At 32.1% G+C, this 23,865-nt stretch overlaps 7 protein-coding genes and 3 pseudogenes across 10 annotated transcripts, besides 3 other annotated features; 4 read left to right on the top strand and 6 right to left on the bottom strand.

Annotated features, from left to right (window-relative positions):
* Positions 1 to 30: 30 nt before the first annotated feature.
* Positions 31 to 909, top strand: TVAGG3_0543020 (uncharacterized protein; the record flags this gene model as incomplete). The annotated part of the gene is made up of 1 exon (XM_001580484.1): positions 31 to 909. The coding sequence occupies one exon, from the start codon at positions 31 to 33 to the stop codon at positions 907 to 909; it is 879 nt and encodes a 292-aa protein (XP_001580534.1).
* Positions 910 to 2,310: 1,401 nt separating this feature from the next.
* Positions 2,311 to 2,920: a mobile genetic element.
* Positions 2,921 to 5,049: 2,129 nt separating this feature from the next.
* On the bottom strand, positions 5,050 to 5,766 carry TVAGG3_0543000 (uncharacterized protein; the record flags this gene model as incomplete). The annotated part of the gene is made up of 1 exon (XM_001580486.1): positions 5,050 to 5,766. The coding sequence occupies one exon, from the start codon at positions 5,764 to 5,766 to the stop codon at positions 5,050 to 5,052; it is 717 nt and encodes a 238-aa protein (XP_001580536.1).
* A 271-nt stretch (positions 5,767 to 6,037) lies between these two features.
* Positions 6,038 to 6,886, bottom strand: TVAGG3_0542990 (uncharacterized protein; the record flags this gene model as incomplete). The annotated part of the gene is made up of 1 exon (XM_051237958.1): positions 6,038 to 6,886. A coding segment is annotated over one exon (849 nt), but the record flags the coding sequence as incomplete, so codon positions are not given.
* Positions 6,887 to 6,906: 20 nt separating this feature from the next.
* On the top strand, positions 6,907 to 7,890 carry TVAGG3_0542980 (uncharacterized protein; the record flags this gene model as incomplete). Its single annotated transcript, XM_001296166.1, has 1 exon — positions 6,907 to 7,890. One exon carries the CDS (start codon positions 6,907 to 6,909, stop codon positions 7,888 to 7,890), a length of 984 nt encoding a protein of 327 aa, XP_001296167.1.
* Positions 7,891 to 8,767: 877 nt separating this feature from the next.
* Positions 8,768 to 8,971: a mobile genetic element.
* A 3,258-nt stretch (positions 8,972 to 12,229) lies between these two features.
* Positions 12,230 to 12,487, top strand: TVAGG3_0542960 (protein of unknown function, DUF4106 family; the record flags this gene model as incomplete). Its single annotated transcript, XM_051237957.1, has 1 exon — positions 12,230 to 12,487. One exon carries the CDS (start codon positions 12,230 to 12,232, stop codon positions 12,485 to 12,487), a length of 258 nt encoding a protein of 85 aa, XP_051095781.1.
* Positions 12,488 to 12,766: 279 nt separating this feature from the next.
* Positions 12,767 to 23,865: part of a mobile genetic element that runs on past the window's edge.
* TVAGG3_0542950 lies at positions 17,979 to 18,432 on the bottom strand (annotated as a pseudogene). Its single transcript has one exon. A coding segment is annotated over exon 1 (454 nt).
* TVAGG3_0542940 lies at positions 19,770 to 20,630 on the bottom strand (annotated as a pseudogene). The gene has a single exon. A coding segment is annotated over exon 1 (861 nt).
* Positions 20,720 to 21,124, bottom strand: TVAGG3_0542930 (annotated as a pseudogene). The gene has a single exon. A coding segment is annotated over exon 1 (405 nt).
* On the bottom strand, positions 21,773 to 22,021 carry TVAGG3_0542920 (organellar and viral DNA polymerase type B; the record flags this gene model as incomplete). The annotated part of the gene is made up of 1 exon (XM_051237956.1): positions 21,773 to 22,021. The coding sequence occupies one exon, from the start codon at positions 22,019 to 22,021 to the stop codon at positions 21,773 to 21,775; it is 249 nt and encodes an 82-aa protein (XP_051095780.1).
* On the top strand, positions 23,268 to 23,488 carry TVAGG3_0542910 (uncharacterized protein; the record flags this gene model as incomplete). The annotated part of the gene is made up of 1 exon (XM_051237955.1): positions 23,268 to 23,488. A coding segment is annotated over one exon (221 nt), but the record flags the coding sequence as incomplete, so codon positions are not given.

Below are 23,865 nucleotides of genomic sequence, written 5' to 3'. Positions count from 1 at the left end.
TAACATTAATTTAAATAAGATTAAAAAATTATGACACAACAAGAAGATAAGAGATGGGTAAAAGCTTTTCAAGCTATAAAAAGAGAAGGCGGAGATGAATTGTATAAAATTTATGTAAAACATCTGACAGCTGGATTCAAAAAAAGCGAGTTTGTTGTTAAATTAAAAGAGGAGAATGAAAGAATCTTAGATCAATTAGGAAAAGCAAATAAAGAAATAGTAAATTTAAGAGAAAAATTGAAGAAATATGAATCAGGTGGAAATCCAACACCAAGTAAAGACACAACTGGTGGATATGGACGACAACAATCAAAACCATCCGCTAATCCTAATGTTAAAGCAGAAATGGATAAATTATCTAAACTTAATGATGAGAGTTCTAAGAAAGTTAAAGAATTACAAGCAGAAGTTGATAAATATAAGAATGCATTATTAGGTAAAGGTAATGAAAGTGAAGTTTTAGATTATTACGCACAAGTTGGACCTGGTATAACTGACAAATTAAATCAAAATGATGGTTTTGAAAAAATTAATTCAACAGTTGCAACAATTTTCGATGGATTAACACAATGGATACAACAAAAAGCCGGAGAAGTAAATGAATTACAACAAAATGTTCAACAAAGTGCTAATATTGATGTTGATGCATATCAATCTAAAATTGATGAACTCACTAATCATTTAACTGAAATACAACAGAAATTAGTAGAATATTTACAAAATGAATTAAATAATATTGATGTCAATGAAGCATCAAGAAAGAAATCAGATTTTGAACAATTAATTTCAAATGATGAACCAATCTTAAATCAAGTTGATTTCATTCTAAATATGTTTACAAATGATTTAGCAGTAGCAAGAAACAAATTAGGTTCAATCGATCAAGAGAAACGCTATGCTCACTACTAAGAGAAGATGTACCATTGCTGTTGCTGCTTTGTTGCAGTGTACTATTAAGAGGAGATGTACCATTGCTGGGTCTGAGCTGTTGTTGTGCACTACTAAGAGGAGATGTACCATTGCTGGGTCTGAGCTGTTGTTGTGCACTACTAAGAGGAGATGTACCATTGCTGGGTCTGAGCTGTTGTTGTGCGCTATTAAGAGGAGTAGAACCATTACTCTGTGTAATTTCTTGTTCTTCCAAGTATCGATTCAACAAGATCTCATCTTTTGTTGGTAAGACTTCAATGCAATTGTAGAATTTTCCATTATGGAATATGTATAAACTTGTAAATTCTCTGGACGAGTGCTTGTAAAACTCTTCGATAGTAATAAGACGAAAGCACAGAAGGCTTTTGTAGTAAGTTAACTTGTTAATGCAATTACGTGATGTACCATCGCTGAGTGGAACATTAGTCAATAGCAACGATAGCTTTTGATGTTGGTGTAACCTGGTTAGAGATTGCTCTAGCCAGTGAAAGTCTATTTGGGTATAAATATCCAAGAGAATGAATTTTGAATAAATAATAAATTGTGAACAATTGAATAAAATATAGAAAATATAAATAATTTTGAAAGATATTATTGAAAAAATATTTTTCACAAAAGTTGAATTCAAATTGTAAATTTTTTAAAAAATCTTTAAAGTGAAGAAAATAAAATTGGACAATGAGAAAACAACAATGAACTAAAAATTAGTGAATAACTACAATGGCGAAATTAAAATTACGATCAGAATAATTTTTATAAAAGAATGTGTTAGAAATTAGTAACGATTAAGATAAAATAAAAATTTGGGGAACGAGAAAAGTGATTGAATATTGGTAAACATGAATTTTTATTGAAAAATAAAATGAGATTAAGATTCTAAGCAGAAATTTTTAAAAATTAGAAAAATAAAAAACAATAAAGATAATAAAAATTTGAAACTAAAAAAATCGAAAAATAATGATAAAATAAATGAATAGTTGAAGACAAATAAAAATAAAATGTTATCAATAAGAAAATAATTTGAATAAGTTTCAATATAGATTGATCAATTTATGAATGGGAATTCAAAATTAGAACAGCCGAATTGGTATATTGATAACAAATGATATTATGTTATTAATAAGGTATAAATGTTTTAAATGTAATTCAAATTAATTTTGAATATGAAATTGAATAAGATTGAAAAATTAAATATATAGAATTTTGAATGAGTTTCCGTTGAAATGAATGTTATGGAAATGTAGAAAATATTAGCCTTTGGATGAATTGGAGGGTGAGAGATATTATTTCATACAATACTACTCTCACCCTCAATTTTAATTACTTAAACTCATTCTATTTTTTTGACATGTAAATGTCACTTTTACTGAGATCTGACACAATGTCAGATCTCTTTTTTTCGTATATAAGATCTTGACATTACTTGAACGTTTGGTGAATCTCTATTTGAAACAGAATTCCACCCTCTATTATATGCTGAGTGATTATGCCAACCTGAATCTTGAGTATTCAAATCAATATAATGACTGTGTGAAGGCAAGTTTGCACCAGTAATAGTTTTTGAACCACCAGTTTCGAGTCCAGAATTTGAACAATACAGGAAACGATCTGTAATTTGTTGCCATTTACCACCAAATATTTTCTCTGGACTTGTTGAATTGATTGATACATAAATTGAACCAATAGGATAAATCATATCAAACAAATTAAGAGGTTGATAAGTATAAGCAAGTGAAGCAATATCACTCAAATTAAATTCAAACTCTTCAGATGGATGAACAACTTGTTCAGTTCCATTCTTCATCTTCAATTGCAAACTATTTGCATTGCTTTGTTTTAATCTAAATGTACCTGGTGATGTATTTGTTGGTTCAGTTAGTTGATCTATAGTTGTAGGTATTTGATTTGCTTGGTTTACGTTTAAAGTCATTGTTTGTATTTTGTCAACTTTATTTCCTAGTACATCAATCACATCAGTTGCATCAACATAAATTAATGTAATTGATTCCGGACCTGATTGTACATCTCCTATCATGGGGAATTTAAGAAAGATATCTTCATAAAATTCAAAATAGTCATAAGTACTAGTATTATCATTTTGGAGATATTCAACTTTAACATCAATTTTGTCATTTTCATTAGGTCGTTTATACCTAATCATAATCACATTATCATCTCTTTTTTGATCGATTGTTTGAATTAACTTGCTTTCAAATAAAGTTGATTTTACTTCCCTTAACACTTTTTTCACATAATGAATATGTTTTCTATCAGCTTTCAAATCTAAACATCCTTGAACCCAATCAGTATTTGCTTTAATACGAAATGTAGCTAAAGTCCACTCATGGTTACCTTCAATCTTTCCATCAATTTCTTGAGCTTTTTGTGTGATCTGATCATTAATTTCTTGAGTGTTTTGGACAAATTTCTCATTAATTTCTTGAGTTTTTTGAGTGAACTGATCATTTGTAAAATCTAATCCATCATGAAGATTTAAGTTAATTTGATATAAAGATAAAGTTGTAGAATTTGTTTGAAAACTCATCAATAACATTTTATTATTAAATATTCCAAGATTTATGATATTCAAATTCAAGTTTGATGAAATTTCTTTCCAATTGATTCCATCAATACTATAATTAATCATATTACCATAACCATAAGCAATTAAATAATTATCTATGTTAATGATATTTTGAAATTCCATGTTAATTGATTGTTGAGATTCATATGAATAAACAACATTCCAATCTGAAGTTAAGTTAGTCGTTGAATATATTTTTCTTGCATTTGTTCTTGGATAACTCGATACTTGTCGTCCAGCAAGTGCAACGTAATTATTTTGTATATACCCAATTGCTTTAACATTTCCTTCTGTTTGCAGAATTTCTGTATATCCTGAATTGATTATATTAGAATAATAAACCTTATTCGAATTTAAAATAAAATATTGATTATTTGCATAACACCATTTACTATCCATGTCAAGATCAATATCCGTTCCAAGTGTATATTTATTAAATATTACACCTTCCTGACTAACATAATATTCTTTTGTTTTTTGTCCATAAGGTAGTTTGAACATAATTAATTTCGTACCGACAGTAAAAATTCTCAGTGTTAATTCTGTGAATAAATTAGTTTCATTTACAATAGTACAAGGATACCAATTGATACAATCTCTACTGTAGCAAATTAAATTTTTCCATTGATTTGATATTTTTACATTTACGAATGAAACAACTTTATTATCAATATATTGAAAATTGCTCACTGCATTAATATTGAGAATTTCTGAATTGTAATGAAGTTGATCTTGAACTGTCTCATAATTTTTAAAATCTGTTGTCATTTGATGATCAGATTTCTTTAAATGATAAACATCTTTAATCACGCAAAACCACACTGCATCATCTATTTTTTCAACATTCTGGAATAAAGATGGATGGAAATAATAATCGACTTCATTAATTTTATTCTTTAATTGTTGGTCGACATAAGTTATATTTGCTTTATTAGTGTTCAATATATTATAATAATTAGTGCTTTTTGAGTTTGCTTGATTGATCTTGTTATTTAACTCATCATAATTACTTTTCACTGTTGTGTTAGTTTGATTGATTTTATTATTTAAGTCATCATAATTACCACTTACATTTCCATTTGTACTATTGATTTTATTATTTAAGTCATCATAATTACCACTTACATTTCCATTTGTACTATTGATTTTATTATTCAAGTCATCATAATTACTTTGAACAGTTGTGTTTGTACTATTAATTTTATTATTCAAGTCATCATAATTAGTTTGAACAGTTGTGTTTGTAGTATCTATTTCTTCCATGATATTTTTACCATTAACTTGGAGACCATCAGGAAAGTTAGGAGGTAATGTTTCAATAATATCTTCACCATTAATTTCATATGTAACTTTCTTACCTTTAATGTTTTGAATTGTTAAATCATCAATTTTAATGCTGGATGGAAAATATACTGGTTTAGCATCTTCAGGTCTATTTTGGTCAGCATAGTTTCCATTAATTTCTTTCACGAATGAAATTCTTTGAGTTAATAATTCATCAACATAAACTTTATCAAATTCATTTGACATTGTGTTTAAATAAAAATAAAAAGATTTAATTTTTTTTCTAAAACTTTTGATAATGTTTGATTCAATTCATCTACTTTTGTTTCTAATGTTTTAATTCTTTCTTTCATTGATTTGATTTGACTTTCTAAATCTTTACCTTTTAATTTGATACCTGAAGGGAATGATACAGGAGCTGGTACTTTATTTTTATAATAACCAACAATTTCTCTGACATAAGAGATTCTTTGAGTTAAGAATTCATAAACATATAAACAAGGAATTTTAGTAGTTCTTTTTATCTTTAATTCAACCCAATCTTTATTAGCTTTCTTTTCTAATTCATTATCAACAAAAGTTTTATCAGCTTTGAGATCAATATTGTCTAAAAAGTCTTGAATAAACTTTTCATTTAAATCAAATTTACCGAGTTTAATTAATTTTGGAAATGCATTTAAAGCATAATATCTTTGCTCGGCTGGGTCAATTTTTGATATATCATCTGTGATACCTTTTAATTTTGAATTCATGAATAAAATTTCTCTGATGTTAGAAATGACTGCACCATTTTTAGAAACAAAATCAAATTTACCATTCTTCAAAACTATTTCTAAATCTCCATATTTTAATCTTTGTGTATATTCTGCTGTTTTAGCATTATATGAATAATTTGAAAAATCAACCCATAGCTGATTGTTCACAATCTTCAACTTGTTGCTGCTGTTCTTCAACAGATTCTCCAACATTATTTTCATTTGAATTAAAATCTTCAATTATATGTTCATCCGAAACTCTTTGTAGTTGAAATGTCCAAAGTAATTCTGATTTAAATTGAAGATCTTCACCATATATGTCAGTTATTTTAAATTCTAAATCACAAAATTCATTTGCAGATGCAATAAATCTTGCACCATTTAATGCAAAAGGATTAGCATCACCAAAGTTATTCATTGTAATACTAGCTATATTTTGAACTGATGGATAATTCCTTATTTTCTTTTGTTTATCATTTTTCACATGAATTAATTGATTTGAGAATCTCATTGGAGTATTAATTTGATCACATTTAATTAATATAAATCTTGGACCGTGATCAGAAACAACAACTTGTGATTGATTAGCTGGAAAGTTAATGATACCTAATAAATGTTTAACTCTATTTGAACAATTATATACTGCTTCAGGAAATATATATCCTTGTATTTCAGGGTCAAATGAATATGAATTTTCAATTCCATTTTTTCTTGAATAATAATCAATCTTTTCAATTGCTGATAATGTTTGTGTTGATTGATCTGCTTTTGGTTGATTTTGTGTTTGTGTTCCTTCATCAGTTGGAGTTTGTGTTCCTGATTCAGCTTTATCATTACCACCGACAACAACGATATCATCATCCTCTTCTTCATCTTCTTCATCATTATTTTCAACATCAGTTAATTCTCTTGTGGTAACAACAGGTTCGTTTTCATCTTCTTCCTCTTCATCTTCAACTCCAACAAATTCATCACCATTTGAAGCTAGCAATTTCTGAATATATTCATTTAATTCATCACCATTCAGTACATCAAGTGCAAACCTATCATCAATTTCTTTAGATGTAATTTCTGTTTGAATCATTACACTTCTCATTTGAGGTGTTGTTTGAATTCCCTCTTCACGATAGATCGAAGAAATTTTTACAGAAGTGTTATCATTAAATGTAATTCTTTTTAATAAACCACCAACTTTATATTCTATCCAATCATCTTCTGTTAAAACAATTGGTGTCCATAATCCTGCAGGACCTTGTAATTCAATTTGATAAATTCCTGATGTATCTAAATTTAAAATACATTTATTATTTGAAATTATATTTATGACAAACATATTTTTAACTATTATTAAAAATGCCTAAACTTATCTTTCCTGTATTAAATAAAACACGTTTTAAACTTCCATTCGATTTTGTTCATGGAGTAAATCAATCAGTTCGAGTCCTTGATTTTCAAGTTTATGAATATCTTCAACCAGATTATGAACATGGACAATTTCCGCCACCAGGTTCAACCGTTTATCCAGATATTGACAAAGAAAATAATTTTGTAAGATCAACAGCTCCTTATGCTTGTTATCTTCAAATTCTAACAACAGACAATGAATTTTTTGTTGGAATGAGTGGTTCAACTTTTGTCCCATCAAATAAGTTTAAATTAAATCTTGAGAATTTTAAAAAGAATGAACTCAATGAAACTGGATACTATCCCACAATTGGATATGGAGCAGTTGCTATTAAAAACTTAAATTTCACATCATTTTTTGATCCTAATGTCGTTCCAGCAAATTTTGTTAACGCTACCCTTGAATATGAAATCAGTTTTCCACCATGTGGATATTGGCACACGTATGATATTATTGTGATCTCAAAATCAATTGAGAGTTTTAGAAAACCACGTGATGTTACTTTTCTTTACATACTTGATAAAAAGACAAACCATGTCTTTAAAATATCTGATACAACAATATTTGGAAAAGCAATAATGAACTTGTATTCCTTAGAAGATGAATTATTGAAATATAAGAGTTGGATTTCATATGGTTTTAATTTGGATCAATATTTTGCAAAAGAAACAGATAAAAATAAAGCAATTTTACCAAATTTCTCTGATGAACCACATTACGTTTTAAGATATTTGTATGATGAAGCTAAAGAAATAGATAAAGAACATGAAGGGGAAAAAAATTATAAAAAATTTCCACAACCTGTTCCAGAAGGTCTTCCAGAAAAAGGATTTTATTTACTTCTTGAACTTGAATGGGATAATTTAGATGACCAAATTATTAAAATGAATGATATAATTAAAGAGTGGGAAAATTTATCAGAGTTTCTTTAAAATTTCTATGTTTTTAATTAGTATTTAAAGAATGCAAAGTATTTATTTTCCAATTATGAATAAAACGCGTGCTAAGTTACCACCTGAATTTATTTCAGCAAAATATAAGCAAATCAGAGTATTAGATGTTAAATTTTTTGAACGAAAAAATAGATTTATTTTGAATAATGAAACTGAACTTCTGACTGAAAATCAAGAATATGATACACCACAAAATCAGATTGTTTTCTACTCAAATATGATGGAAAATAGAAATGATAACTTTGTCTGTTTTGCAAATTCTGAAAATCTTGTTAATCAACAATTAGTTATTCCGATCAATAATCCAATTGAATTCTTAGATTTAAATTTCTAAACTGTTGATGGTGAAGACTTGAATAGTAAAATGATAACTCGAAAATTAAAGTCTGAAATCGAGAGAAAGTTTTTTGAAAAAAACAATGAAACAGGACAAGAAAAAATCAAAACAAAGAAAGTTTCTGAAGAAACTGGTGAGATAAGTTTATTTGATGAAAATGATTATAGTTTAAAAGTTGAACTTGATGATGCAACGAATAATGTAATAAGCCTTCAGATATTTCCTGATAAAACTAACTTAAATGAAAAATTTACTTTTAATAAGGAAAATCCTGAAGATGTCACGATAAATATGCATAAGTTCTGTTGTAATTTTATCATCAGTATCAACTGGTTCATAGACTTTCGGTGGTCCATAAACAACTTGAATTCCATCATCGGATGGTGTAGCTTCTGTTACAATTTCTCTTGTACTAAATTCTGAAGGTTTTGGTTTCGGTTCTGTATCACGTGAATTTACATTAACTTGAACATTCTGTAATATTTTACTTTTGTCCTGGTTAACACTGTATCCAAATGTGAGTATATAAGAATTTCCGAAAAAGTGACACCCAAAAAGTGACACTTTCAATAGGGAGTAACACTTAAAAAGTGACAATTTAAAATTCACAATAAATAAAAATAATAAATTTTTTAGTCTATTAAATTATTCTTTTCTTTGAAATCCTCTAAAAATTCTTCGAAATGTTCTAAAATATAATCTGGAGAATTATAACAAAATTCAAAAAAAAAAAAAAAAAAAAAAAAAAGGAGTGGGGCTTCCAGGCACTTCGTGCCTTCTAGCCCTGAGGATGATTGATATAATGAAGTTTTTTTTTCTTGGGGTGAGCTTCCAGGCGCGTTGCGCCCTCTAGCCCACATAAATGAAGTTCTTATATATACGGGTCTTCCAGGAGCTTTTCACAAATTATATATGTTTTCATGTTTTGTCATGATTTCATCGTAAATGTTTTGTCAAGACTTCTTCTTCGTAAATGTTTTGTCAAGACTTCTTCTTCGTAAATGTTTTGTCAAGACTTCTTCGTAAATGTTTGTCAAGATTTCTTCGTAAATGTTTTGTCAAGACTTCTTCGTAAATGTTTTGTCAAGATTTCTTCGTAAATGTTTTGTCAAGACTTCTTCGTAAAATGTTTTGTCAAGACTTCTTCGTAATGAGTGTAAATGACCAAACTGACAACACGTTGACCGAGTAGTTTTTGTGCTGAACAAAAAGTGTCATATAAACATCTGTCAAAAACCGCTTTTTAACTTCACTTAAAATGCCACGTAAGCTACGTAAGAATATACGTAAGAGGAAGAGAGCATTGAAACATCCAATAGTAAAACTGACACCACAAAACAGTTGCAACAACAAATGCTGAATGACCCCACTATGTTGCAACAAATGTCAAGCAATCCTATGCTTTTAAACCGAGTTATTGGTGCACAGAGTGGAGGTTTAAGAGCGGCACTTTTAGCGAAAATGGCAGGCTATGGTGGAGCTGCAGACGGAACAGCCTATAACCCTCAAAGTCAAATGAATTTGAGTTCACTCAAAAATCAAATATCAGATGTCAAAAAGTCAAACATAGACATACAGAAGCAAATAAGTGAAAACGAAAAGAAACTAGAATATGACAGACACACACAAAGAAACTCAATGAGTTAAACGTAGAGAAAAAGAAGAAAGAAGAACAACTGAAAGAACTAAGTACAGAGGAATATGCGAAAAAAGTGTCAGAAAAAGCAGCAGAAGTAGCAAAAATGGAACAAGATGTTGTAAATTTGAAAAACCATACTACTCAATATAAAGTACTGAAAGATGAAGAAATAAAACAAAAAGCCCTGAAGACATATATGGATAGCGATGAGTATAAAAAAGAAGTTGAAGCAAATGTAAAGGCAGAAAAACTTTTACAGTTGCAAAACCAAACCGTACAGTATGAAAACTTAGCACAAGAAAGTAAAAAAACGACGCGGCTATGCAAAAGGCAATGAAAAGCGCAGAATATATAAAAGCTAATAATGACTGGTTAGATGCCCAAGCCAACGCTAAAGCAGCCCAACTTATAGGGTCAATAAGGACAAAAATACAAGCGGATGAAGACAGTTCAAATGAAGCTTTAACAAATGCTGACTTTAAGAACGCCTTCGAAGCTCTTCATAGTAAGGTGAAACAATGAACGACTTCTCATCTGGAAAGAAACTGAAGTCTGAAGGTTTCGACAAAGAGTTAAAAGAAGTAGCACAAAATATGACGAAAATAACAGATGCAGCAACGAGACAGGCAGTTCAAAGTGCCTATGACGCCGTTAGAGCAACTGTTGTGAAAAGTCAAGAAAAAGAGTTACAACAGACCAAAACAGACCTAGTAAATGCTTTCTTAAGAACGAAAAGTCAGGTAGGACATTACGCTGCAGATGGAACATATGTGCCAGCTGGTGGAACTTATATACCACCAAACCCTCCAAGAGAAGCACCTGCACCAGGACTACCTAAAACATTTACATCGTCACATGGACACAGACACAGGCATGCACAACAACCAACAGTTCAAAACCCTGCACAACAACCACCATCCACAACCAGCAACACAACCAGTTCAAAACCCTGCACAACACCTCCACAAACAGAGCAAGGACATAAAAGAAGTAGAGAACAAGGAAACCAAGAATTCTTAAAAATGCTTAAAGAAGAGTGTGGTTTCCCAGATACGTTGACTTTAGTGACAGATATAAAGAAGCTATTGAAAGTTCAAGGATGGAAAACTGACCCGAACCTATTTAGCTTTATGGCTCAGCACCAAACGGATATAATCTCAAACCTGGAAAATACAAGCTCGCTAAGGGATATGATTTAATAGCATATCATCCAAATGACATGGATGAATTTACTCCGAGATATTTGATGTCAGAGCTAAATGACAATTCAACTTTCGTCATGAAACGCGTAAAAAATAGAGACGGAACGAAAGAACAAAAGCTTATGAATGCGGATGACGTAGATAGGGAAATTGTTGAAAAACGGTCTCGGAATATATGAAAATGCCAGCAGATGAGGTACAAGAACTCAACAGGAAAGAAGTTCAGATACAACCAGACATGGAAGAAATAGTTCAGCAACAAGCTAGAAGAGCCTGAAGGAAACGAACAAGTCAATCCTTTGGAAACTAACTCACAGAACTAGATGAAGATTTGGAACAGCCGAAAAATCTTGACCCTCAACAAGAGTATGCGGAGAATATGGAATCTTTCCAAGAGTCTAAAAAAAATTCGGCTGACATAGTAGAAGAATATCGAAAATGTTTTGCCGACATACAAAAACTCCAACACCAGATGAAAATTTCAGCATAGAATGGAAGTACTGAAAGAAAATGTACACAAATACAACAACCTTTTTACTTACGAGCATTTAACGTTCAATCTTCGGATGAACTCGGTGAAAATAAAAGGTTAAATTTCAAGAAAACATATAGAAATGAAACATTGTTTAAAGTTCATTCAGACCTAACCAAGATGGAAACAAACTACTTTTGTTTCTGCAGACGATGGAACTACAATGAGATGGGGTCATAAAGCTAATCCCGGATAGGTGGTTCATAAACTTACAACCTCAATTCCAAGAAGTTGTAGACGCAATGGAAGTCAATGGTGAACCAGATATAGCTGGTAATTTTCAGCGCGGCTTTTAATGCCATTGAAAGATATGAAAGATGCAGATATTTTGGACCAGTATGAAATGAACATGGCTGATGGAAATATAACACCTGACGTTCTAAAACATTTATCTCAAGAACTACACAGAACCATAAAGATGGTATATTTGGTGAAGAGTTTAGAAAGAAAGTTAGGAGAGCGAAGGAAGAGAACCTATTGTACATGACCTTGCAACGAAAGTTTACAAAATGTCATAAAAACTTACTTTGCAGACAATGAACCGAGAAGGGATGAATATTTAAGAAACTCAAATGGACAGTACCAAATGAAATGTTAGTATTGAAAACATGTTCCTTGACAAAATAAAACCAACTACAGAAATAAACGACGCAAGACTGAAAGATTGGGTAAAAGCTTTCCCATTCACAAAAGATATAGTTGGTAACATGGAAAGAAAACCAGAATGGCTACAAAAACATATATTTGGAAACGAGCTTATTCCATATGGACAGGCACTGTTTGAAGAGCTTGAACCAGAAACTCAGGAAAGAGTCATGCAAACATACGCGAAGACTCAAATACAGACTATGACAAACTCTTTCTAGGATATAGGTTACCTGAGATGGGCGACCAGAGCCAAAAGGCAAAAAGGACATGGGAAATTTGCAACATACTAGATGAACATAATGCAAAGATGCAACAACTTCAAGCAGAGGGCAAATGAAGGAAAAAGAAGAGTTAAAAACTCAGTCAGGAGAAGTAAAGCTTGGTCCACGTGGGTTCTATTATGACAATAAACCAACTATTCTATATTTTTACCATCATATGAAATGTACGCCGCTCAGAATATAACGCCAACAGTTTTGGATGCCATGAATGGAAATGTTTCCGAAGGTATAACGAATGCGACAATGCCATTAGAAGGTCAGAAATAGTTCCTGGAACTTACGAATATACAACTGCTGTTTCTTATGGAAACGTAGGTGAGTTTGGAGAAGGTTCTTCAACAACAGTAGATATTGCTTGCGACAGGTTTCATATAATTTCTATTGACAACTTTTCTTATACGTGAACAAGACATTGAAATAAAACCTTCTGCCAAGTTGTCTGACAAGAAAGGTTGCAATGGAATTTTCTATGTCGGATACCAATATGCTCCAGAAGTTTTCATGGGATATAAGATATATTCTAACTCTGACTTAGTTCAAACAGTAACATGGGCAAACTATGAATGGTTCGCTTTGAGAAACTCAGTACAACCACAAGCTAGAGAACAAACAGACCAGTATGGCAACTATTGAGAAAATAAGAAGACTTGACCCTAACGTTCCAGGAGTTTATGTTGACCTTTCTGGACAAATGCAGCAGCAGTAACCAAAGTAAAATTGAAACTTAGAGTTCCTTTGTCATCTTTCCTCATCTTCAAGGTTTTTAAGATACTTGCCAAACTGGGCAGGAAAAATTCTATCGAACTTACTCCAAGCAAAAATAACTTAGTCATTGCACCAACACAAGACCCATTCACTCTTACAGACGTAATGGGAACAAATAAAACGTCATTCGCCGACTTTTGCAAAGACAAAGTTGACTTAGACTTTGGTTTCTCAAACTCAACAATGAAGTAAACTATTATTTCAATGCTGCTGGAACTGCTTGGGACCCAGTTAAGTTCACATGCGAAAAATTGAATGCAAGAGAATAGAAAGCAGACTTGCAGTCTATATGTTGGACCCAGATATTTCAAATGCTTTAGCTGCCAAATATATTGCAGTTCCACTTATGTTCCCTATACACCAAATATATGTCAAAGACTTTGCAGGTGAAGTTGGAAACCAAAGTGCTGACCCAGGTGCAAGAACAGATATTGCTTTAACAACTGCAATGAAACATGCAGATACTATGTTTGTACTGTTCAGACGAACTATAAATGACTATTCTTGCTTCTACACCCTGGTATTAAATACATATAAACATAGATGGCAAATATTATCCAAGAGAAGAATATTCTACAGTTGAGGATATGAGGTCATAACTTGACATTAGATGCTATGAAACTTTAACAAAACTTCACAACAACCATTAACCCTGAAATGCAAAGTTCTATTATGCCATATGTGAAAGTATGGACTCATACAGGAGCTCAAAAAACTCAATATAACAAATGGAGACCGTTCAAACTTTTGGCTTGGCATTCCATTTGCTGACTCAGAAGACTTTATGGTGGTATTTCAACTGTTGGTACAGTTCAAATACAATATACTGGTGACAGAGACGGTCCAGATGAACTGAAAGCAAAGAAGTTTACAAAACCAATAGCACTTTTCACGGAAGATGCTCTTTTGAAGATTCGTTCGATGAAACCTGCTGGGGCTCCTCAGATTGGCATAACGACAGCTTCCATCGAGCAGATTTTGGCAGCAGGTCAGTAAGTTGTTCTTGAACTGACTTCTCTCCGTCAAATATTGAAAGTACGCCAGTTTTGACATAAATTGTATTAAAACTTAACCTTTAGAAATATCGGTCAGTTTTGTTGTTATATTTTTGTCTGCTCAAGAACTTTCACATCTCGTTATACCAACTTTCTTTGCTTTATGAAAATATTTGGTTCAGCAAAGACTGCTATTCTATAACATTTTCCATTGTTTGTGTAAAGAACTATCTGTCAATGAACTTGTATTGTTTGTGTGTGTAAACTTTGTTCTGCTTCAATTCGAAGAGATACTCATAATCGTCCATCTTTTTATTCTAAGTAAAATGTCATTTCCGAAAAATAGAAGCGTAAGTGTTTCAAAAGGTTTAATGGCGGTGGCAGATGTGAAGTTAATTCACCAACTCAAACAAACAGTCAAAGTGTTGTTGTCAATGTCAAAGAAAGAGATGTTGAAGTGGGAAACATACGAAGACGAAGATGGTATAACAATAGTTCCTGTAAAAGAACAACCAACATATCCTGAAGTTAGCAGAGACTTAAGTTCTGTTGCAGATATTCGAAACGACTACCAACAACTTAAAGACAAACTTAAAACTCAGGAGAAGATTTGTCAAGCTTTGGGTATAATGTTAAACTTGGTCGAACACACCCTGTAAAAGTGAACTCATATTCATTGCATCTGCTCATGAAATTTTGAAAGAACTATTGAAACTTTTGACAGAGGCAGACGATATAAACATCAAAGAAATAGAACCCGACATTGCTTGCTGTGGTGTTTCATATAATGTCATTGACAAGATATACGTTATGAAAGGAGGTGAAACGTTGAACTTAAAATATAGTTTCCCAGACGTCATAAAAATATTTGACGACCACAACATTTCATTAAAGTTTGTTTGCTAAGTAAATGTCAAAACTTCTTGAAAGATGTTTGAAGAAAAACAAATATAGACTTTATTTCATGTAAAGGACTTTACACACTTTTGAACGATATGAAAGACCTGTTTTGTTTGTTCGTGTAGACAAAGGAAAGTTCTATGTCTTTACAAAATATTTGAACTTCTTAGACAGAGAACTTCAAGAAACGCCATGTGAAAGTTTAGATGAAGTTCTTCTCACTTTCAGAAAAACTTTTAAATATATGTAAATGGCAGAAGACATAGTGGTTTTTACTATTACGACTAAAAACCCTGAGTCATATAATTCTATAACAACAAACTTACAAAGTCCTCAAGGACGATATTGTAAACTGACCTTAAACACGATGACGACTAAAGCCTGTTTTGCTCTTTTGACACCAGAAGACTTTGTTGTTGTGAATGGTAAAAAATACTTCTTTGAAGATACTTACTCAGATATACCACCAACAGGTTTTGTTGACTTATTTAATACTTTAAGGACGGATGTAACATGTGCTGCAACTAGAGCAGGTTTCATTATGTTTGGATGTCCGACTGAGTTTACTATAAACAATATGAGCTATAATACAAAACTTATATCTGGTTTTTACTACCAACAGTTTCCTATAACAGGAAAAGGTGTCATACAAGGTCTATCTGTTCCATTGACTTTAAGTACACCTATTTTATATATTGTTTCAAACTTAGGTTCAAAGTGCTATTCGAATGTCGACAGAAACTACTATGACCAAAAGATACTCATGCGTATAAACAACACTTTCTCTGCTGTTTGCCTATTGTTCATTCGAATGCAGAGTTTTTCAGCTTTAGTAAACTCAAACACTTTAGCAAACATAAACTTAACCTTAGTTGACGCAAACTTTGTTCCTGTAAAACTTTTATGTCCTATGTATTTGTCAATGACGGCAGAAAGTTTCGAATTGGAAGATGCAACTGGTGAAAGTATTGTATAAAGAACAACTTCAACAACAAATAGCTCAAGAACACAAATGGAACAAATGCAACAACAAAGTCAAGAATAAAAAATAATTTTTTTTTTTTTTATAAAAATGTACAGAATAGACGTTTCAGATTTTTATGACTTCCAAGCCTTCAGAAATATGTGTCCATTTAGAGACTATAACAAAGCAGTCGAGAATTTGAAACGTTTAGTCATTTATGTTGACTCTGCCCCAGAATGTTATGTCATGAAAGAATGGGATGTTGTCTTTAACAAACCAAGAGCGACAATAGTTTCAGAACAAGAATGTAGACAAAAACTTAAGAAATAAAAGTCGTACAAGTTGGCATGAAGATGTTAGATGCTTGGGATATCTTATTGTCAAAGTTAGAAGATTTTTCAGTTCGAGGTATAAAGTTCTATACACCATCTCCAAACTTCTATTCTATCTTCACTGGATATAAATACGAAAAGTAGAATGGAAGAAAATGTTATAGAAGCTTGGTTAGACCATGTCAAAGAAATTATATGCAATGGAAAAAAGAGTCTATGAGTATATCTTATGTTGGTTTGCAAACATCTTACAACATCCAAGTGCTAAAAATGAAACTGCTCTCATCATAATTGGAAAACAAGGAACTGGTAAGAACACTTTCTTTACAGATATTTTGTGCAAACTGTTAGAGGGCTATTCGAACCCTAATATGACAAACTTAGAAAATCTGCGGTAAATTTAACTCTTCAATAGAGAATATGAAACTTATAGTATGTAACGAACTTCAAAGTATAGATACAACAAAGGTTTTAAACTCAGATGCTTTGAAGAGTCTTATAACAGAACAAAGTTGGAGTTGTTGAAAGAAAATATAAAGACCAAAGAGTTTGTGAAAATGTTGCAAATTTCATCATGGTTTCAAACAATGCCGTTCCGATGAAGTTAGAAAGTTCTGACAGAAGATATGTAGTTGTCAGAACGTCAGATTCTCATATGCAAGATACAGAATATTTTGACGACTTAGCAGAAACTTTGACACTAACTTTTACAACCACTTGTTCTCATATTTCATGACATTAGATATTTCTAAGTTCAATCCAAGACAAATTCCACATACCGAAGAAAGACAAACATTGTTAGAAGCAAACAAGAGTGTATATGAACTGTTTATAGATGAGACTAACTTTGAGTGTTTAGATGAAAGGTCTTTGTACGACTCGTATAAACAATATTGTCAAGAGTATGGTTATATGACAGCATCTAAACGAACATTCTTGGCAAATGTCAAAAATCTTTAGATGTTCAGAACGGTGTATATACAAAGAAAAATTTTTCTGAGTAAATTTAAAAAAATATTTTTTTATCCGATAGAAAAGATGACGAAATTCATCTCAGTCAACAAGTACATGTCAGGACTTAAAGAAGAACTAGACCCATTCGCTTATTTGAATGTTTACTTCTACCATTTTGAAAAGTCTACATTTGACAAAAGTTTGGAACATCGAACCAGTTAAGTTTGCTATTGTGACTAAAAATGTGCGAAATTTGAAGACTTAGACATAGAAGGTTTGTTAACAGTCAAGGAAAATTTTGACAGAAGGTTTCAAACCTTAAAGAAGGCAAAGCATACAAACTTGTTATACCTTATGAACCAAAGAAAGCAGACGACTATGAATATTATGAGTCTAAGATAGTTGAAGTTCAAGGTAAATTGGGTAAAAAGTTTTAGAGTCTTAGCCAGTGTTTGCTCCTAAAGAGGAAGAGAACATTGACATTGACCCAGAAATGTTCTAAAAATAAAATTTTATTTTTACATGTCAAATTTTTTTTCTCTGGAACTGGTTCAGGTTCTTTTTCTCTTCTTCTACTTTCTTTTCTTTCTTTTCTCTCTTCTTCTTCTTCTTCTCTGGTGGAGTTATGTCAAACTTCTCAGAACCATATTTTGTAAAAGGTCTTTGTCTTTAATAGCTCTTCTATTCTGTTTTCTATTTCATCTTCAAGAACAGCGCATGTGCCTTCTTGCATTCTAAGAACTTTTGTTGGACTTCATCTTTCCAATCGGTGTCATCTCTGTCAACAAGTCTGTCATTGACAAATTTTAAGACTGCTCTTTGTAATGTTTTATGGTTCTTGTCATATTCCCAGAAACAGAACTTTAGAACAAATTCACCTTTCTTTTTACACTATTGAAGATTTTATGGTCGACAGATGTTTTGCTGTCAAAAAAGCTTGTCTCGAATATAGATAGCGAAATCGCTAGACATTTTCAAAAAGATAAAAATTTTAATTTTTCTAAAAAATATGTTAGAAAAAAAGTTTGCTGACATTGACAAGAAATTTGAGAATGTTTTGAAAGAAGACAAGAGGAAGTGGAAAATGCTCAGATAAAACCATACATGAAGTTCTTATTTGCTCAGAATGGTATAACAGGTCTAATGCACCACCTGGGTCGGGTAAGACTTCACTTATCTTAAATGGCTGCACAACAACAAGAACTAGATGAGAAGAACCCATTCTATGAGTTAGTTGTCATTTGTAGTACTTCGGGTCAATTTGACCAAACCGTCAATTCGTTCAAAGATATTATAAAGAAGTCTAAGTTAGTATGTATAAAGACTCTGAGTTGTTAGATTGGATAAGAAGTACCAAAGAAGAGTTTTGAAGTACAATGCTATAAATGAGTATATAAATTCTAAGTTTAAAGACCCAAATGAGGAAATGCAGAGATATTAGAGAAGAAACACTTCAGAAACAACAGAAAGAGATAGAATACATTTCGAAGAAATTGCAATCTTACATTGGAAGACATACCCTCATTAGATGTCTTCTTATCTTAGATGACTTTGCTTTCATCCTTTTTAAAGAACAGAGAACAAGACATGTGTCGAATTCTCAAGAAGCTCAGACACTTTAACATTTCAGTTGTCATTTGTGTACAGACAGCAAAGAGTTTAAGTAAGGATGTTAAAAGAATACTTACTGATATCATACTTTTCCCTGGATTGTCCGAAGACGATTTCATGGAACTTATGAAAGAGTCCATGGCAGGTAAGTTTGACAGACATGAACTATGGGAGAAGTACAAAGTCATACAAGACCCTCATACTTCTTTCAGAATTCACATCTACGCGAACAAAGTTCAAATTGTAAAAAGTCAAGCGTAAAAATGTAAGTGTTTTAGTCTTAGTAAGTCTGTCGGATGGAAGAGTTCTTCCTGTCGGATGGAAGAGTTCTTCCTGTTGTCGGGAAGAGTTCTTCCTGTCGGATGCAAGAGTTCTTCCAGTTGTCGGGAAAATATTTTTCTGTCGGAAGGAAAAACTTTTTCTGAAGTTCGACCAAAAAGTTCTCAATTTTCGAAAATTTGAATGGTTTACGGACGAACAACAAGAAAAATTTTTCCAGTTGGAAGGAAGAGTTCTTCCAGTTGTCGGGAAATTTTTTTCCTGTTGGAAGGAAGAACTTTTCCTGTCGGATGGAAGGACTCGGAATGCCAGAAGGATTTGACAAGGCAATTTACTTTATAGAGCTACCTGAGCCATCTGAAGTCAAGACCAAAAATAAATGGTTCATCTACTCTACTTGTTTGAAGTTGTCAAAATACTCTGTTATTTTTTCTTTCAGTAGCGGCAAATCTTCTTTGAATGTAAGTATTGTACAACCTTTAATATCATAGTGTGTTTGAGGTAAAGTATCTTGAACTATCTGTTTAACATCTTCATTCGGTGTCATTGAAATCGGTAAGTTTTCGCGATAGAACCAATTTCTGTCAGATTTGTAAATCTTAGCAAGGTCGTAAAAGCTTTTGTTGTTTCTTCTGACTAAATGCAACATAACCATGTCACTGTCTTCTTCTTTCTCCATATCTTCAGTATAAATCATATACTTATAGTTCTTTTCCTTTCCTTTTGGTACCGAACGTGGTATTCTTTTCTGAATGTTTTTGTCTTTTGCTTCAAGCTTGTTTTCCATCTCTTCACGTTCTTGTCTATGAAGTTCGTCAAGAAGTCTGTAAATATACCAAGCGTAACGAGGTGAAGCCCACATTGCAACAGCATTTACAAGAAGTCTATGTACATACCAACCTCTCAAACCATTTGGCAAATTTTCACGATTTTCATAGAGTTTTGGCGACTGGGGTTTTTTCTCCCACTCGCAATTTTTCACGATTTTTCATAGAGTTTTGGCCTGGGGTTTTTTCTCCCACTCGCTGTTCTTCACGATTTTCAGAAAAAAGTATGTCTCGCTGTGCTTCATTTAATAGTTCAATAGTGCTTTGGTTCCTAAACCAGTCTTTAGGAAGCTTAGTATCTGGAGCAAAACATGCTGTCAAAATACTTTGCATTTGGTACATGTCATCTTTGACGAACGAATGAGACGTAACTGTTGTTATACTGTATGTACTCATATTCTTCATTTATAGCTTCATGGACTATAACTGTTGTTGTGTTCTCTGTTTTGACATATCTGTCTTTACATACAAAATAAAAAAATAAAAAAAAATAAAACTAACTTTATTTTTTCTATCTTGTATAAAAGACAAAAATAAACGCTTTACATGTATTTTCAGCAACTTCGTCAAATAATTTTATAGCTTACTATCTCATCTACTTCAAACGTTTCTTTACCTTTCGTGGGAGCACCATACATTTTCTCAAACTTTTCAAGTAGTTCTGTTTCTGCAGCTCTCATATCGTTAACGAACACAACCTTAACTCTATTGACTGTACTGTCATATCTTTTAGTTATATTATAGTTCTTCCTATCTTATATCTCTTTGTATTGAAGTCCTTTGGTTCTGAACGATATAAAGTAAGCCTTCACTGCAACGTTCAGTATCGAATGAACCATATGTTATGAATTATATCCAACAACTGGGTCTAACCATAACAAAACTATTGGTATAAGACTTTTGTCTATAAGATATGCTGTAGTTCCATAGAATCTTACCGATATCATAAGCTCAGGATTTTTTGTCAAAATTTTCTGAGTAGAAGCATTTTAACCCAGTCGGGATGTTTTCTTTTCAGATAGTGTAGAATGTCTGACAAAGAATATTTGTTGTATTTCTTTGAGTTCTTACGTTTAAATCACCAATTCTAACCACTTTGGTGTCATTGTCTATCTTTTTAACTGTTTCAAACTCAGTGTTTGTCATTTCCTGTTCTTACATACAAAATAAAAAAAATATTTTAAAAAAAACTAGCGTTAATTTTATTTTTCTATCTTAAGGAAATTCATGAAATTTGGTCATTTTACTCAATTCAATAAAATATATTTAGGCGACCAGGTCACTCGGTAAATGAACTTCTCTGAAAAAGTGTGACAACATGACATTTTGACAACAACACAGGAAATATACTCTTCGTAAATGTTTTGTCAAGACTTCTTCGTAATGAGCGTAAATCAGACAAAAATATATTTTAGGGTAGAAGGGTATATCTACCCCGTTTTCTACCCTCATTTCTACCCCATATGTCCTTACTGAAAAAGTATGTGTTCCATATGTCATTTTACTCAGAATTTTGTGCTGAATTCAGCAAAAATATATTTTAGGGTAGAAGGTATATCTACCCCGTTTTCTACCCTCATTTCTACCATAAAGTTTTACAAGCGTTTTACATGGTATATGTTGTGATGGTTCATGACTTTAAACAGTTTTGTAGCTTCTATTTCTTCACGAAGGATATCAAAAATTTTAACTATGCCGAAGGTTTCTTTATATTTCTTCTTGACATCTGAAAGAAGGAAATCGTTAGCAGTTGGATAGTTTTTGTTCAGAAATGTCAACATGTCCATTTTATCTTCTGCTGGTTTCTCTACTTCTTTCTTTAAGTCAGTATGGTCTTTTCTCATTCTTTCTATCTCTTTGACGGAGTAGTTATATTTCCTCATTGCTGCTTTACATTTAGAACATTGTGAGTTCATTTTTGCGTTATATTCTGAAATTTGTCCTGCTAGTATGACTAAGGCGTAGATGGTTTTCTTTAACTCAAAGTTGCTGGTTTTATCTGTTGGTTCCATACCTTACCTCTTCTATCTTTATCTCTTATCTGCATACACACTCAGCAACTAACGAAACAAAGTTGTCGTAGGTCTTAAATTCTTCAGATTTATATATGTCAATGACTTTGTGGTTGCAATGAAATCCAAGAAACTCATAGTTTACCTTTCGTATGAACTTCTTTATTTCTACTGAGTCAGTCAGTCTGACTTCAATTTCATCGAATTCTGGAATAGTGAGTTTTTGTTGTTGTATTTCAGGAAGTTTAGGCAAATGGTCTATAATATCTTGCATTTCATAAAGATACTGTTCATTTGTTTCATCTTTTGCACTACAGTCTAAATCTCCTTGGAGAAGTTCTTGCTTTATCTTCTGGATTTCTGTTTCGAAAGTATATGAAGAAGGAATGAAGCTTTTCATCTCTACTAACATTGAAGTTGGGTTCATGACTAACGAGTTTGGTGCTGTTGTTGCAAACATGTTCTTACAATAAAAATAAAAATATTTTTTGGTGGGACTACCTTTATTTTATTTCAGCACAAAATGAACGAGTTTGGTTTAAAAATACGGTGGAGCCAAAAATGGCTCGACCTCAAAAACAAGCATTTTGTGAAGAATATACCAACCCGCTGTTTTCCGCGGGTTGCTTTTTTTATACAAAGTTCAAGAGTTTTGTGTGTTTTCTACGAGGGTAGAAATGAGGTAGAAAATGAGGGTAGATATACCCTTTACCCTAAAAATATATTTTTGGTGGTACGTCGGACATTGTCTTGAAACAGTACAAATATTGTTCTGAAACAGTACAAATATTGTTCTGAAACAGTACAAATATTGTTCTGAAACAGTACAAATATTGTTCTGAAACAGTACAAATATTGTTCTGAAACAGTACAAATATTGTTCTGAAACAGTACAAATATTGTTCTGAAACAGTACAAATATTGTTCTGAAACAGAAAATTTTTCTCTCAAATGAGAGCTTTTACGGGAAATTTGTTCTGAAAAAGTACAAGACTAGTTCTGAAAAAGTACAAGACTAGTTCTGAAAAAGTACAAGACTAGTTCTGAAACAGAACAAGACTAGTTCTGAAACAGAACAATGGACAGCATCGAGCCATTAGATGAGGCAATTTACCTTATAGAGATAAATGAAGTTGTTAAGCAGTATTTGGGCAAGGACAAAGCCAACAAGTCCCTCGGCGTCTGGTTGTCTGGAAGAGGTGCGCTGAAAATCGAGATTTCGACTGGAATTCCAATTCAAATACCAGAAAACACTCCTGTAGACGACATAAAGGAGATGAAGAAAGAAGCTCTTCTCAAGTTCTTTGCAAAGCGCCCATGGATACAACTTCCAAACAGAGAGAGTCCAATTCCACGAATTATACAAATTCTCAGAGCACTGTTCCACTTCTCTGGTCAGCCGTTCTACATAACCTGTGAAGGCGACATCCAACCAGTTCAGTAAACATCTCATTTTAACTAACTTTTTTGCTGTCTTAAGGAAATTCATGAAAATTCAAACGGGTAGAAATGAGGGTAGAAAACGGGGTAGATATACCCTTCTACCCTAAAATATATTTTCAGTGCTTTTTCAGCACTTTTCCGTAGTTGTATATGAAAGACAATTCGAGATAAAATTTCTTCATCTGAAATAGTCCTACCAGTATTTGTAAAGATATAGTCTAACGGTTTTGTAT

Source organism: Trichomonas vaginalis, chromosome II (assembly GCF_026262505.1).
Source record: "Trichomonas vaginalis G3 chromosome II, whole genome shotgun sequence".
Lineage (NCBI taxonomy): Eukaryota > Parabasalia > Trichomonadida > Trichomonadidae > Trichomonas > Trichomonas vaginalis.
This window is presented reverse-complemented; position numbering and strand designations above follow the sequence as displayed.